This window comes from Typopeltis vanoorti, chromosome 17, assembly GCF_054136105.1.
Source record: "Typopeltis vanoorti isolate ZY-2024b chromosome 17, IOZ_Tvanoo_1.0, whole genome shotgun sequence".
Lineage (NCBI taxonomy): Eukaryota > Metazoa > Arthropoda > Arachnida > Uropygi > Thelyphonidae > Typopeltis > Typopeltis vanoorti.
Window position 1 is genome coordinate 37,512,996 of NC_143565.1, and position 15,885 is coordinate 37,528,880.

At 38.3% G+C, this 15,885-nt stretch overlaps 1 protein-coding gene across 1 annotated transcript in view; it reads right to left on the reverse strand.

The window, feature by feature from the left end:
- Abca3 (ATP binding cassette subfamily A member 3) overlaps window positions 1-15,885 on the reverse strand; it is a 524,972-nt gene that overhangs the window by 216,666 nt on the left and 292,421 nt on the right. Inside the window, exon 14 of the mRNA XM_090407639.1 lies at window positions 2,132-2,217. Coding sequence (XP_090263765.1) covers window positions 2,132-2,217 — 86 coding nt within the window. The remainder of the gene's footprint in view (window positions 1-2,131; window positions 2,218-15,885) is intronic.

The window sequence follows — 15,885 nt, forward strand, 5'->3', positions numbered from 1 at the left end:
AAGTTTTAAACTTTAACTGAAGAAATCAATATAAAAAGGACCTGTATATTTAAGTTTTGCAGAAACAGAAAAGATGTGATGAGATATATAAGTGCAATTATATGATATAAATAGGACAATACATAGCTGAGACATATTCGGTAGTTAGAAATGAAGGATGCACAGGAAGATAACTGATGCTGGTGTAAGATAATTTTTTTTTCCTTTACAAAAAGGAAAAAAAAAAAAGATCAAAATCAGTTTTAACACTGATGTCAAATGTAGAAAGTATTTTACCTTGGGTATAATAAATGTTAAAAATACCAAGCAATTTTAAAGCTGGTTTTACTCCATTTCCCAAGTAAGCAAACAGACAAACAAGTCAAGTTTGTGCCTGCAAGTGATGCAAGACTAGCTGATCCTACAGGTAGTGCAAGACCAAGGCAACTCGTGGTAAAGGTGGCATACCACGAGTTGCCTTGGTCTTGCACTACCTGTAGGATCAGCTAGTCTTGCATCACTTGCAGGCGCAAACTTGACTTGTTTGTCTGTTTGCTTACTTGGGAAATGGAGTAAAACCAGCTTTAAAATTGCTTGGTATTTTTAACATTTATTATACCCAAGGTAAAATACTTTCTACATTTATATCTCCTCCAGAGATTTTTATTTAATAAGGTTATAACACCTTATGGTAACTTGTTCTGGTAAAATACTTAATAAGCTCTGTATTACCAAATCTTAGTATTTCTAGCCTGGCTCCCACTGATGAGACCTCAATAAAGGTCGAAACCGGTCTGGGTAGTGGCCCCTTGCCTTTAATACAAAACATCATACATCCCCTTCTTGGAGATGTGTTTTGGCATTAAGGGTAAATATTAAGATTAGTGATCAGAGCTTATGCCACCTTTACCATGAGTTGCCTTGGTCTTGCACTACCTGTAGGATCAGCTAGTCTTGCATCACTTGCAGGCGCAAACTTGACTTGTTTGTCTGTTTGCTTACTTTGGAAATGGAGTAAAACCGGCTTTAAAATTGCTTGGTATTTTTAACAATGTCAAATTTGAACTATCAATCTCTTTATAATTCTGCTTATCAGCAATAAAAATCATGATAATGGTGGGACATGGAGAACATTAAGTGCATAATAGACACAAATATTAGATGTCAAATTAAATAAGGAAATAGATAAAACAATATGCAAAATTGGTATAAAGGAGAACCAGATGAATAAATGTATATGGATTTAGAGAAAAGTAGACAATGAACTGAATAAGTAGTTTAGAAGGCAATGTTGCTGATAATTTTGTTGCTAACTAATTTTAACTTAAGGGACTGATTAAGGCACATTATGATTAAGATGCCTTCAGAGTAATGAGAAAAACATTATGAATCCAATAGGTAGATTAAAAATACTTTTTTTTAAAGACTAGTCTAGAGGTTTTTCAAAGATTAGTCTTTGATCAACTGTTTGTTGATTAAAGACTAGAGATCACAAATATGAGTAGTGGAAATAAAATCAAGGGTGGGGGGGGGGACATATGCATCAGCATAAGTGTCAAAATCATATTAAAAATGAAATATTAGAAAGAGAATGAAGATATTAGCATTCCATAATGTGTGAGCAGAGATGAGTGATAAAGTCACTTAAATAGAGAAGAAAGGTTAGCAGAATGAAATTTAAGTTGCAAGTTTTCCACTTGGTTATGCTATAAATTAAAGATGAAAAAAAATTATATTCTTTGTTTAATCCTTTATCTAAATGTAAGCAAACAAAGTTTGCACATGAAGTAATGCCCCAACTGGGCAACTTGTATATAGAGGCAATTGAGTTCGCTAAGCAAGTGACGTGAACTCATTAGCCTCTATATATGAGTTGCCCAGTCGTGACGTTACTTCACGCACAAACACTTTTTGCTTACACTTGGATAAAGGATTAAACCAAGAATAGAATTCTTGGCACCTTTAATTTAAAATCTGACAAAAACAGATTAATTTGTGAGAAAATTATTGATAGGACGCTAAGAATAATGTAAACTTATATCAGGAATTAATGATATGCCAAATCAATTACTACAATTATTTTTTAATGCTTTAGTTTTTAACCCATTATGTGAGGGAGCACTTAGTCTAGTAAAAAAGGATACCTACTTACCTCCAACCAGCACAGTAGTTACATTCTGAAGACAATCTCTTGAAATGGCTAGAGTATTTATACCATGCCTAGAATATTCGCCAACTCTGTATAAAAATATATTAGTCACACAGTATCAAACATATCTACTTCTTATTTTAATATATAAAATAAGTTTTTTCATTTTCAATTATTCAGCAATTTTCCTATAATCCATCATTTAACTCGTAACCAAAGTTAACATTATTCAACCAAATGGAAGAGGTGAATCACTTCACTGAAGGTGTGTTAAGCTTTGTGTAATTCTTAGAGCTTAGGCTGACTTATCAGTATCACAGAAGCTCCACATACATTTATCACTTGGTGGACTCAATTCCTTCAAAAGGAATTAATTTTTTTATGCTTGTGGTGTAACAAAAACAGGGAGGAGTAAAGTGAACTAATAGATCCTCAAAAATTTCCAACTGGAGAACAGAATATGGTGCTAGAAAATGAAAATCTCTTAAAATATTTTATCATAACTAGAATAAATGAAAGAAAGGATATGCTCTTGTCAAAGCTAGTTCAATGTAGTGCTGTAAAAAGTCACAAATAAGTAGCATGCAACAATGTATGGGAGTATGTACTCTTGTATGGGAGTGGCTTTGTAAGCCACTCCCATACAATAGTAGTTTGGCATTATAACAGTGCCATGTGAGACACCCCTCCATGACTACTAATGCCTCATTCCTATGGTTAGACTATTGCTTCTGACCTTGCAACCCAAACATATACACCAAACTTATCACCAAAGTAATCCTCACTAGCATGGAAACATTCCCCACACTACTCTAAACTACTATTCCTTAACTAAACCTGGTTCTCCAAAAGATGTGCCAAGTTTGTACAAATGAAAAAACAAACATAACATAACTGGCTCACATCAAGAACTCCATCCTCCTTTAGAGCTTATACTCAAGCCCAAAATAGATGCAAAAAAAACTATCAACGCTTCCAAAACAGAGTTTGAAAGAGCAAAAAGCAGGAAACTAGCAGCCTCTCCAAATAGTAGCCGAGCCTTTTGTCTCTCACCAAAGCAACTGGTCATAACTTCTGCCAACACTATTCCCACTCCTATCATACAAAGATGGCTCTACTGCATCATTACCCCAGAAAAAAGCCAATCTCCAGGCTCACACTTTGTTTCCAATGTATGCATAACTGACAATGGTAAATATCCTCCCCCAACTATTCCAGATGTCCAACATACAATGCCCCCTATATCCTTTTGCTTATACTCCAAATTAGACACAAAAGAAGTCTCCTGGACCTGATGGCATTCCACCAATTGTTCTGCAAGTTTGTGCACCAGAACTGACTCCTATCCCATATTGCCTGCATATGTTCTCTCTTACTCCACTGGTATCTATCCCATAGCCTGGAAATTGGCTTATATTCAACCAATTCCCAAGAAGGACGACAAATCACTGCCATCTAACTACCACCTATCTCACTCACCTGAGTTCTGCCTAAAGTCTAAAGTGATGGAAAAGGTCATCAATCCCCAACTCCTATACTACCTTGAAGGTCCCCACCTAATAAATGACCACAAACATGAATTCCATCGCTGTCGATCAACAAAAGATCTGCTCATATATGTCACCTATCTCTGGGCAAATGCCATGGAGAAGTTTGGTGAATCTCAAGTGGTTGCACTTGATATCTCCAAAGCTTTTGATCAGGTCTGGCACAGAGGCTTACTAAGCAAACTACCACTGTTTGGGCTGTCTCAGGACTTCTGTAGTTGGACTGCTAGCTTTCTGTCTGGATGCAAACTATGTGTGGTGGTGGATAGTTCCTTATCCTCTCACCATTCAACTAATGCCAGAATTCAACAAGGTTCTGTCCTATCACCAATCCTCTTCATATATATCAATGACCTACTTCAGTTGATCCAATACACAGTTTTGCAGATGACAGCACACTGCACTCCTCCCTTTCATTTGATAAACCTTACACTACACAACTCTCCTCAACCTACAGAACATCAACCAGCACTGCCCTCAATTCTGCTCTTCAAGCCATCTTCCAATTGGGGTTCAGATAACCTTGTCAATTTGAATGCTAACAAAACCCAGTTCCATCTTATTTCTCACAAAAAAAGGACCATTTTCTCCCAGTATTACTTTTGACAACAGCCAAATTTCCAAACAAGATGAAATGTCTTTTCTTGGAATTACCCCCTGACATAAACACATCAGAACCAGTGCATCCTCAGCTTCTAAAAAACTATGATTTCTCTTTTGCTCAAGACGTTACTTCAGCTCTGAACAGCTGCTAACCGTATACAAATCACAAATCTGCCCAGTTATTGAATACTGCTCATGCATTTGGAGTGGGGCTCCCAAAAGCTCCCTGAAAATGCTTGACTCAATACAGAAGAGAGCAATTAGACTTATTAATGACCCATCTCTTACCAACTCACTCATCCCATTTTCACACAGACGTTTGGTTTCTGCAATATGTGTATTCTATAAATATTTCCATGGAAAATATGAACATTTTCCATGGAAATATTTATAGAATACACATATTGCAGAAACCAACATGAGATATGAACATGAGATAACATCAATAATTTCCTCACTTAGGACTAAGCTCATTGGAACACATGCAGCTGCTCAACATCTCTCTCCACAGTGCATCTTGAAACCCACAGAACAAGTTTCTTTTCCTCCTCCTCTTTCATCCCTGCTACTGCTGTATTGTAGAACAGTCTTCCCTCTGATGTGTTTTGCAAGGAATATAATATATAGTCTTTTAAATCAAATGTAAAGTTCCTCCTTTCCCAACCCGCTACCCATATGCAGTACTAATGTAGTATAGGTTGATCACCCAACCTCTCATGTATGGGCTCAACTTCAAAAAAAAAAAAAAAGTAAGGATGCAGATAACATCAATATTACAAAGGATTGATTAAAGCAACTGTTTAAGATGCCTTCAGAGAAATAATGAAAACATTATTAACATAGAATAGACCTCCATAGATCATGAGACTAATCACAGGAGATCTTTAGGTGCTATAAAGTTTATTGGATGACTTCAACCATTTATTTTATCAACCAAACTCTGCAGATCACATGCTCTCAATCTACTCTTGTAGCATAGATTGAGGATATTTAATTCTGCTCTTGTTCAATAGTAATATCATGTTAGCTATCTATTTTTGTCTCTATTCTGGTTTAGTAGAATTTTGGAACTATTTTGGCAGAGATTCCTCTTTATATCTATTTATTTATAAGCAGCACAAAAAATTATATGAAAATGGGCAAATATAAAAATGCACTGTCCATCTCCATGGGCAATGCACAATGTTCTTAAATGAATGAAGAAACGTTGATTATCTCTGTGTGTGTATGTATAAGAAACATTTCAATGTTCCTACAAAATTAATCATATCAGTGCTATTACAGCTGCAGTGAACAATAATTCATGAAATTATCCACAAATATTTTCAACTGGCTTCATGCAAACTTCAGCTTCTTCTTCAGAAAGCATAATGACAAGCTTCAACAGCTAACACTCATTCTCAACATGCTAAATAATTTTGAGGATGATAATTGCTTGAAGAAGACTCCATTTTCAGATGAATCCACTTACCATGTTTCTGGAAAAGTTAACATGAACCATGTGCTTTATACAGTGACACAACCACTTCCATATCTTTACATGTTAGAATACTTATCCTCAGGGGACGCGACAGTAGTGTCTGGTGCCTGTGTGCAAAACTTTAGTAGCGCCCCTATACCCAGTAGTGTGTCTGGCACCTGTGTGCAAAACTTTAGTTGGTGCCCCTATTCCCCTCCCCCTCCAATAAAAAAATCAATATGAAATACTTACCCCTGAGGATAAGTATTTCCTCCTCTTTGGTGCCTGTGTGCATCGCACACATTGCACATATGGTCGGCACGCCCCTGATTATCCTAACATCACTAAGATGTGCTTTGATGTGCTAAGAGCCTTTGCAACTTTAGCAATATGCCCTCTAAACTTCAGATTACTGTCAACCATCAAGTCAAAATCTTTAATCTAATCCACTTCCTGCAGTAGGGCACCATCGATATAGTACAGTCTTATATTTCTGCACTCTAAAATGCAACATATTGCACTTATTAAAACTACAACCCCACTCTTTTGTCTAAGCAAAAAGTCTACTCAAATCTTTCTAAAAGGAATTAACATTAGCAGTGCTACTTATAATTCTTCCCAACTTTGCATTGTCGGCAAACTGAAGATCCTCATTCAGTCCACATGATATATCATTTACAAACAAGTTAAATAGTAGGGGGCACAAGAACAGAACCCTGGGGCATGCCACTGGTTACCCACCACCCCCATTTTGAGATACTGCTCCATCATACATAATCTGCTGGTATCATTCAAAGAGCCAATCTCTGATCCATCTAACCAATATACTATCTATTCCCATCCTCTGCAGCTTGTACATCAACTTATTATGTGGTAATAAGTTGATTGTGATGGTAGGGCACGTGGCGGTTAATTTGAGCTGTGCAGAAGAAAGTGATTTTTAATCGGTGAACAGTATGCTTTTTTCCCCTTTTTTCTACGTTTTTGAGTGCTAAATTATTTCCCTGAATACAAGTGTACTTCAGTGGTTGTTTTTTGGAAGTTAGTTGCTGTCGCGTTATAATATATTTTGCTACCGTCGGAATCGAACGAGTAACGGTGGAAGACAAAACGAAGCTAAGTTACTGTATTTAGTTATATTTCATTTTATTTAATTATGTTTAGTACTTAAATGTTCTGATGTTTGTACTTTTTTCCCCTCTTATTTATTAATTGAATAATTATTAAAGATTACGCTACTCGGCAGTAAGGAATGATGGTGGATTCAGCAGCAGTCGCAAGTGGCGTAACGCCAAGTCCTCCGCCATTTAAGAACTCAATTAATAGCAATATCATAAGGGACTTTGTGGCATACAGTACTTGCAGCATGTATGCGTCTCAGGAATTACATATGTGGCTTGTTAAAGAGAGTGGAGAGCGTATGTGCGCAAAATGCAGGCAGTTGAGGAAATAAGTACATTAGATATATCGATATCCGACTTTGTTGCTCCAGGAACGGGGAATGAATGTAGGAAGACAAGTAGTGTGATAGGAGAGAATGAGAAAATAATAGTTGATAGTGTGGAAGGTGTGAGTGACTGTGAAAGTTCAGGAGATGATTTTGTTTGGGAGAGTGAATTTAGATTAAGAGTGACTGACCTGCAGAGGGAGATAGACGAGTTGAAAGAGGAGGTGGAATGTCTTGTGAATGAGAGCAGAAGTATGAAAAATAAGATTAGGAGAATGGAAGAGATAAATGCAAGGCGAATCAGAGTAGGAGAGAGAGAGAATTTAGGGAGTAGGAGTGAGAGGTATGGGGATGCTAGAAGAGGAGAGAATGGAAACAGTAGAAGAGAGGGAATGAGAGAGAGGTATGGGAATGCTAGCAGACGAGAGGATGGAAACAGTAGGAGAGACGGAATGAGAGAGAGATATGGAAGTGCTAGAAGAGGAGAGAAAAGAAACGGTAGGAGAGATGGAATGAGAGAGAGGTATGGGAATGCTAGAAGACGAGAGGATGGAAACAGTAGTAGGAGAGACAGAATGAGAGAGGGATATGGAAGTGCTAGAAGTGGAGAAAATGGAAACGATAGGAGAGAGGGAATGAGAGAGATGTATGGGAGTGCTAGAAAAGGAGAGAATGGAAACAGTAGAAGAGAGAGGAATGGGATTGAAAGAAGAGGAGAGAATGGAAACAATAGGAGCGAAGGAATGGTAAGAGGTATAATGTATGGCGACTCAATGATCCGTGGTGTTCAAGATAGGATGCGTGAGGAGTGTTTGCAAGGAGGAACAATAGAAAGGGTGGCTATGGCAATTAAGAGAGGTGAAAGGGTGGATGAGATGATTGTGATGGTAGGAACGAATGCTTTGAGTGGTAATGAAAGTCGGGCAGCGAGAGAGATATGAGATTTTTGCTTGAGACTGTATGGAAGAAGCGTTTGAGGAAAGAGAGGCATTGTATGCGAGAGACCATTTACATATGAATGAGGAAGGACGTAGGCATTTGGGGAGATTGCTGTTCTGAACGAGTCAGTGTGTCCCAGGGAGGATGATAGCAGGAGTGGCCTCTTGTGGGAATGGATACTTGGGAGAAGGGAGACAATGTCAGGTAACACTGAGCCCAGTGGAGTCTAGAAGGGATAATGCTGGGTATAGAAACAATGGCATTTATATGCTTTATACTAATGCCAGGAGTATCCGGAATAAGGGAGAGGAATTGGTGGTGCAGATAGCATCGGCCTGGCCAAAAATTATTGCGATCACTGAGATGTGGTTGACAGAAGGGGATATAACAACAGGAATAGAAGTCGCTGGGTATAGCATTTTTCGTCAGGATAGGAGGGGAAAGCGTGGTGGTGGGGTACTGCTTATGATAAGTGATGACCTATGTCCTCTAAGAGTGGAGAATTTGGAAGGACGTGAGACAAATGATTTTGAGAGCGTATGGTGTGAGGTAGAGGTAAACAAGACAGGATATTTAGTGGGGTGTTGCTACAGACCCAGGAGCACAGAGGATGGGGACCAGGAGATGTTTAGACAGCTAAGTTTGGCAAATGCAAGAAGATTGATTGTTATGGGAGATTTTAACTTCAGTAGTATAAATTGGAGAGAGGAAGTTGCATGTAGCAATAGGGAAATGGAATTTCTAGAATTCTTGAGGGACAAATATCTTAGGCAACATGTAACAGAGGGAACAAGAGGTTCAAAAGTTTTGGATTTGGTTATAGCATCAGAAGAGTTGATAATAACTGAGTTGATGTCTCTCCCACCAGTTGGAGACAGTGACCATATGGTGTTGACTTGGAAAATGAATAGACATGCAGGAGTATCAAAGAGACAGGAACTTATGTGGAATTATAAGGCAAGTGATTATAATAGTCTTAGACGTCAACTTCGAGAAGTTTCATGGAGGTAGGAATTGGAAGGCCGGGATATCACTAGTGCATGGGAAATTGTGAAAGAATATTTTGTTATCAGCAATGGTAAGTTGTATACCAGGAGTGAAGAAGAGGATGCAATTTGGAGTAAAGTGGATGACAAACAATATTAAACAGGAATTGCATGCGAAAAAGAGGCTATGGAAGAGATATAAGGAGACAGGTGAAGAGATGCATGAGGAATATAAGACACAGGCCAGAAGAGTGACTAGTGTGGTAAGGAAAGCGAAACTGGAATATGAGAGGAGATTGGCCCTAAGATCCAAAGAAAATCCTTGGGAATTTTTTTTAGCTATGTGGCCAGTAGAAGGAGAAATGACTGTGGAAGAATGATAGTGGGATAAAAATGGGAATAGAGTGACTGATGCAGAGGACATAGTGGAATTGTTCAATGAACACTTTATTGGAGTATTTCATCCTAGAGGAGTCAGTTTTAATGCCAGAATGAGAGGACTGGTTCGAGGTCTGGAGGTACAGGAGGAGAGTGTGTTTCAGATACTGAGTACTCTGGATGTCAGTAAAGCTGTGGGACTGGATGGTATTTCACCACGAGTTTTGAGAGAATGTGCTAGGGAATTGACAGTGCCTTTAACGTTGCTTTTCAATGAAATTCTGGCTTTGGCAAAGGTGCCCAGGGAATGGAAGGAAGGTAAGATAGTGCCATTGCATAAGGGTGGTAACAGACTGGAAGTGTCTAATTATAAGCCAGTCTGTGTGTCATCAGTAGTTGTTAAGATCTTGGAGAAAGTAGTGAGGGACCGTATACAGCATTGGGCAGATGAGGGTAATGTTATCTGTGAGAATCAACATGGATTTGTGAAAGGACGCTCTTGTTTTAGCAATATGCTAGACTTTTGTAATAAAGTTTCAAGAACATTAGATGAGGGAAAGGCATATACCGCAATTTTCTTAGACTTGGCAAAGGCATTTGACATTGTGCCACATGATAAGCTGATATTTAAGTTGCAGCACATGGGTCTGGATGTCAGATTGGTCAACTGGATTCAGATTGGCTGTCTGATAGGTATCAGAGAGTTGTGTACGGTGGAGCAGTTTCCAGGAGGCAGAGGGTTACAAGTGGGGTCCCACAGGGCTCAGTACTAGGACCTATATTGTTTAACCTTTATATCAATGACATAGCCAGTGGATTGCAGGGGGATATTCAGTTGTTTGCGGATGATGCGAAGCTGGGAAGGATTACTAGTAATAGTGCAGATGTGGTAGCCCTGCAAGAGGATTTAAATAAGCTAGGTAGATGGGCAAATGAATGGGAGTATCAGTTTAATGCAGCAAAATGTAAGGTCTTGAGGTTTGGGAAACATCGATGGGATGCTGCATACTCCATGGGAGGAGTTATACTGGAGGAAGTAGGGGAGACAAGAGATCTGGGGTTGATGATTGATAGAAACCTGAAGTTTAGGGGACATATTGCAAAGGTGGTGAAGGTAACACAGAGGAGTGCTGCTGTTATGAGAAGGACACTGACCTGCAGAGATAAGAGGGTTATCATTCCATTGTATAAATCTCTGATCAGACCACACTTGGACTATTGTTCTCAGATTTGGTCCCCAGGATTTGAAGGAGATAAATTAACTGTGGAAAGGATACAAAGACAGATGACAAAGATGGTTTCAGGACTGTACAAGGATAGTTATGAGGATCGGCTGAGAGAATGTGAACTGCAGAGTTTGGTGGATAGAAGGAGAGGTGATATGATTGAGACTTTTAAACTGTTGAGAGGTGGTTACAGGGTTGACACTGGGGAGTTCTTTCGCTTGGTTGAACCACTGGAAGGAGTGATGACAAGAGGCCATCCCTGGAAGTTACGAAAGGAAACTGTGAGCAAGAGGGTAAGGAGTGGTTTCTTTGTGTGGAGGGTGGTTGAGCCGTGGAATGCGTTGCCTGATGACGTGGTGGGAGCGAGAACAGTCAGTCAGTGAGTTTAAAGAGTGGTATGATCGACTTTGTGTTTCTCAGGGTGGGGACCTCCCCTCGATGAGTCTTAACAGACTTTATGTCTTAGGAAGGACCTCCCTCGATGAGTCTTTTGACTCCTTGGAGGCCTGAATAATAATAATCTATCAAACAGTTTTGCAAAAGTCCAAAATATCACTGTATATGATTGTCCCTTATCCAACACACTTGTTATATTATCATAAAATGCAAGTAAATTGCTAAAACATATCCTTTACTAATCTATGCTACCATCATAAAGAATGCTATGTTCATAAACCCAATCCTGTATTCTATTCCTTACCAATCTCTCCAGCACCTTGACCACAACTACAGTTACACAGACTGGTCTATAGTTGTAGACTTCTGTCCTAGCGCCATGCTTGTAGAATGGTACTATTTTTGCCTTCTTTCCACTCCTTAGGAACCCTACCCACTACAAGACTTTAATTAGATAACCAGGTCAAGGGAATAATCAAACTGTGATGCACATTCATTAAGAATAAGTCTTGATATGTCATCCATTCCCACAGCCTTATTAACATCTAACTCAACCAACATCTAATATACCTCTGATTCTTTCACTTCCAATTCTCCTAATACTTGCCTCTCTTCTATATATTGCACAGCATCATTTACATCAGTAAGATATATGCTGATAAAGTGCTCGTTCATTAATTCTATTATATCTTTTGCAGCTGTTATTCTGCTGCCATGACTATCCACCAGTGTTAACCTGCCATAAATATTCTTCCTTCTGCTTGCCATGTAGCAGAAAAATTCCCTTGAGTTAACCTAGGCCTGACCAGCCAATCTCCTCTCATACTGTAATAACTTTTCTTTCTTTACGATGCTTGTTACCTTTCTAGCCTGCACTTTATACTCTTCATGGATCCGATCACCACCAACTGTCTTGTACCTCCATAAGAATTTCTTTTCCAGCACAGCTTGCTTGATTTCACTGTTCATCCTTCATTATTTCACTCTTACTCTATTTACTTGTTTAACCCTTGGTATGCAGTTATACATTGCTTTTGTCAAATACTACCTTTTGAGTTTTCATGCTCAGCTCATTAACATCAGTACACTGAGTAGATGATGTTAATCTTCCACATGTACCCATTTTCAACCTTTTCTTGTTTCATCGCTTCCCAAACAAGTACCACATGATCACTCTTACCAACCAGCTTCAGTGTCAACATCTCATTAACAACCATATTTTATGAAGTAATCACCAAATCTAAAACATTAATGCCTCTAGTTGCTTCAATCACATGCTGCTTGAGAGATATTTCTCTCTTAGAAATTCCACAAATTCACTCTCTTTGTTTCCCCATACACTATCTATTCCTGTAATTAAAGTCTCCCATCAGGATCATCTTCTTTTTACATGCCCAACTAATTTGGCTAAACATTTCATGATCAGTATTTTCTGCATTCTCTGACCAAAAACACAGCATCTTATCAGGTATACTAACCTGTTTATTTCAACTTCCCACCACACAGATTCAAAATCTGTGTATGCACTATCAACTTCCACACTTTGCAGATGCAATTCCTCTGCAATCATTAACAGCACCCCTCCTCTTCTTTTCACATTTCTATCCCTTACAGAAAATTATATATCCTTCTATTTCTATTCCCAACATCACATCCTCCTCAGACAACCAAGTTTCACTTATTCCAATTTAGGCATACTGACTCAGTCGATGCAACAAACTCAGCTCTCGTTTCGAATGCTCCTTACATTTGTGTACAAACATAACAATCCCAGTGTGTTTGCAGCCATTCTACCAGCACCAACATTCTCTATACTCTATAGCTGCTATACCACACCTCTCTCTCTCTCTCTTCAGTCTGACCACTCCTGTTTCCCTGATCCACTCTGATATCCATTAGGCATTCCATCATCTTGCGCTGCTGCAACCACGTCTTCAATCTCACACCCATCTTCCTCCTGTAGTACAATCTTTTTAGTTGTGCTATCTTGCTCCACAGTAGACTCTGATCATTTACTGCATTAACTTCTTGATTCTGTGCCTTCTCAGAAAATAATAGCCTTTCTAAATGCCCAACACCAAACCCATTTAAATGCAATTTATCAACTTTAAACCATTCCAACTTTCCTTCAAATTCACTGATTTACAAACTGAATCCCCCTTTGCTCACACAACTCAGTCATCTTACTATTCATATTCATTATCTCTGCTCTCCTTCTCAATTCGCTATTGTCATATCTAGGCAACACACTTACGACTTTCCCAATGACACTATTCTTCTTTACCTGCTGCAAAAACTTCCCCAAGTCTCTATCAACATTCTTTTCTCCTCAACTAAGTCATTTGTGCCCATGACTATCACTAATTTTGATGTTGGGTCTTTTCTTTTCTGCAACACATCAGTTACTTGCTTCATTTTTCCACCAGGAAAGCATGCTTTGTGCACTTCATCAGTCATCAGACCTCTAATGATTTGAGTCTCAATAGAATGATATACAACTATCCTTTGACTCTTTCTTTAATATTAACTTCCTCCTCATTATCATCAGCCAATCTCTTCTTTATATGTTTACTATCCTCTTCCAGATGTTTCATTTCACTTTTCATTTTCACTAACTCCTGCATAAGCTCTTCTACTACAGTTCCCATGCTTTCTCCCATTTCTAATTGCTCTAATCTATCAAGACACTTTTCACATACATTAATGCTTTCCTTCTTTTTGTTTCACAGAACCCAAACAGTCCACAAATCTTTAACATTTTTTGTGACATATAGCAAATTTTTGCAATGCATCCACTGCGAAAAAACCAAGGCAGAGCCAGGACTTGAATGTGGATGGCACATATTTGTTCCCCATAACTTTTGGAAGGAAGAGAGTAATGAGTGCAGAGAATGAATCTGAGAAAGTAAGAAGCAATGTGAAAGAGCAGAGAATAAGGAAGAAGAGATTGACGTGGTACTTCAATCTCTCCTTAATTCTTAATTCCGAATTAAGGAGAGATTTTAGACTTAATTCCGACTTCATAATTCTACTTTGAATTAAGAAGTCGGAAGCATGAGTGTAGAAAATAAGAAAACAAATGTGCATGAGAAACAGGGAAACGGGGAGGCTCATGGTGGACATAGTGTGAGAAAGGTTGATGCTCCAAAAGGATGTGAATGTGCTTATGTGTAGACAACAAGGGAAGGGGATGACCTGGGAAGTAGGGAAAACAGTTGGATTTCAAGATGGTTCTGGGACAAATAAGGAGAAAAAGCAATGGCTTAAAGAAAGTGCAGAGAAGTCACATCTAATAAGTGGTATCAGTGAAACTTGTTATTGATCCAAGAATGAGCTTTTATGGTTATATACGAATGCCAGAAGTATCAGAAACAAGGGAAATGAAATGGCTATATTGATTGAGCTTGTTCCCAAAATTTATTGGCATAAGTGAGACATGGTTAGATGAGGATGACATCCTGACAGGAATAGAACAGTACGATATATTTCGTGAAGATAGCAAAGGTAAAAAGGGAGGTGGAGGTGCTATTAATGACAGAAAAAGAGTTATGTCCATATAAGGTAGAGATGCAAAGGGAAAATAGTGGTAATAGTTTTGAGGCAGTATGGTGTGAAATAGAAGTGAACAGAATGAAATACAGAATGAAATCGATGTTGCTAGAGACCTGGTAATGTGGAGGGTAGTGACCAGAAAATGTATAAGCAATTAGCCAAGAAAAAATGTGATTCATATATGAACGCTCGTGTTTGTATATGGATCGATGTAATAGCTTGGTGTGTTGCCATTGGATCCTGTGGTTGGCATTTTCAACTCCATGTTGTGCGAGACAAGATGTGGTCTTGATGTTCAGAGATGATTTTATTTATAGTTCTTCCTGGTAGCATGAGTGTAGAAAACAAGTTAGAACATGGCACTTTGTATACACCAGGTAGTATCAGCGGTGAGTTTGTCTTTTGGAAAAGGTAACAAATTGTCAATTTGGTTTATAGGTAGAAGCAAGTTTGTATTTCTTCAAAATGTTTTGACAAACGTTCAGAGATGCCTTTGATATATGGTATAGGAGTCCTGTGGACTTCTTGTCTAGGTTGATGTTTTGGAAAGTGGCTAATAATATTCTGAGTTGTTATTGGATTAAATCCATTTAGTAAGGCTGTATCTTTAATAATTTCAAATTCTTGTTTTAAAGATTCTACAGAGGAACAAAATTTGTGTGCTCTGGATACCAAAGATATTATAATGCTCTATTTTTAAGATGGATGGTAAGCCAATGTATTGTTGCTATAAAGACCTGAAAAAGTTGGTTTTCGATAGTCAGAAGTGGAAATGGAACCATCTTGATTACATTGGATGTGTACATCTAGAAAGGAATTGTGGAATTGAGGAGACCTTGTGATAATTCCTTTTCTAATGTGAATTTGATATGAGGATGTAGGTTGTTGATATTATTTAGAAATGAGTAACGTTCTTGTTCCGTGTGACTCCAGACTGCAAAGATATCACCATCATATCATAGCCATATTGTTGGTTTCGGGTCAAGAGCAAAAATTCTTTCTTCTAAGTGTTCAAGAAAAACATTAGCTCAGTTAGATGATAAGGGTGAGCCCATTGCTGTTTCCTTCCTCTTGTTTATATATTTTATCTTTCCTGATGCGATTGTAAATTTGAACAACTCCACAATATCAGATGAAAATTTTTTGGGTTAACAATTCTATGGTCTCTTTTTGAGAGATATTAGAATTTTTTGAATGTAATTCCTATTGTTGTTTAATAACTGT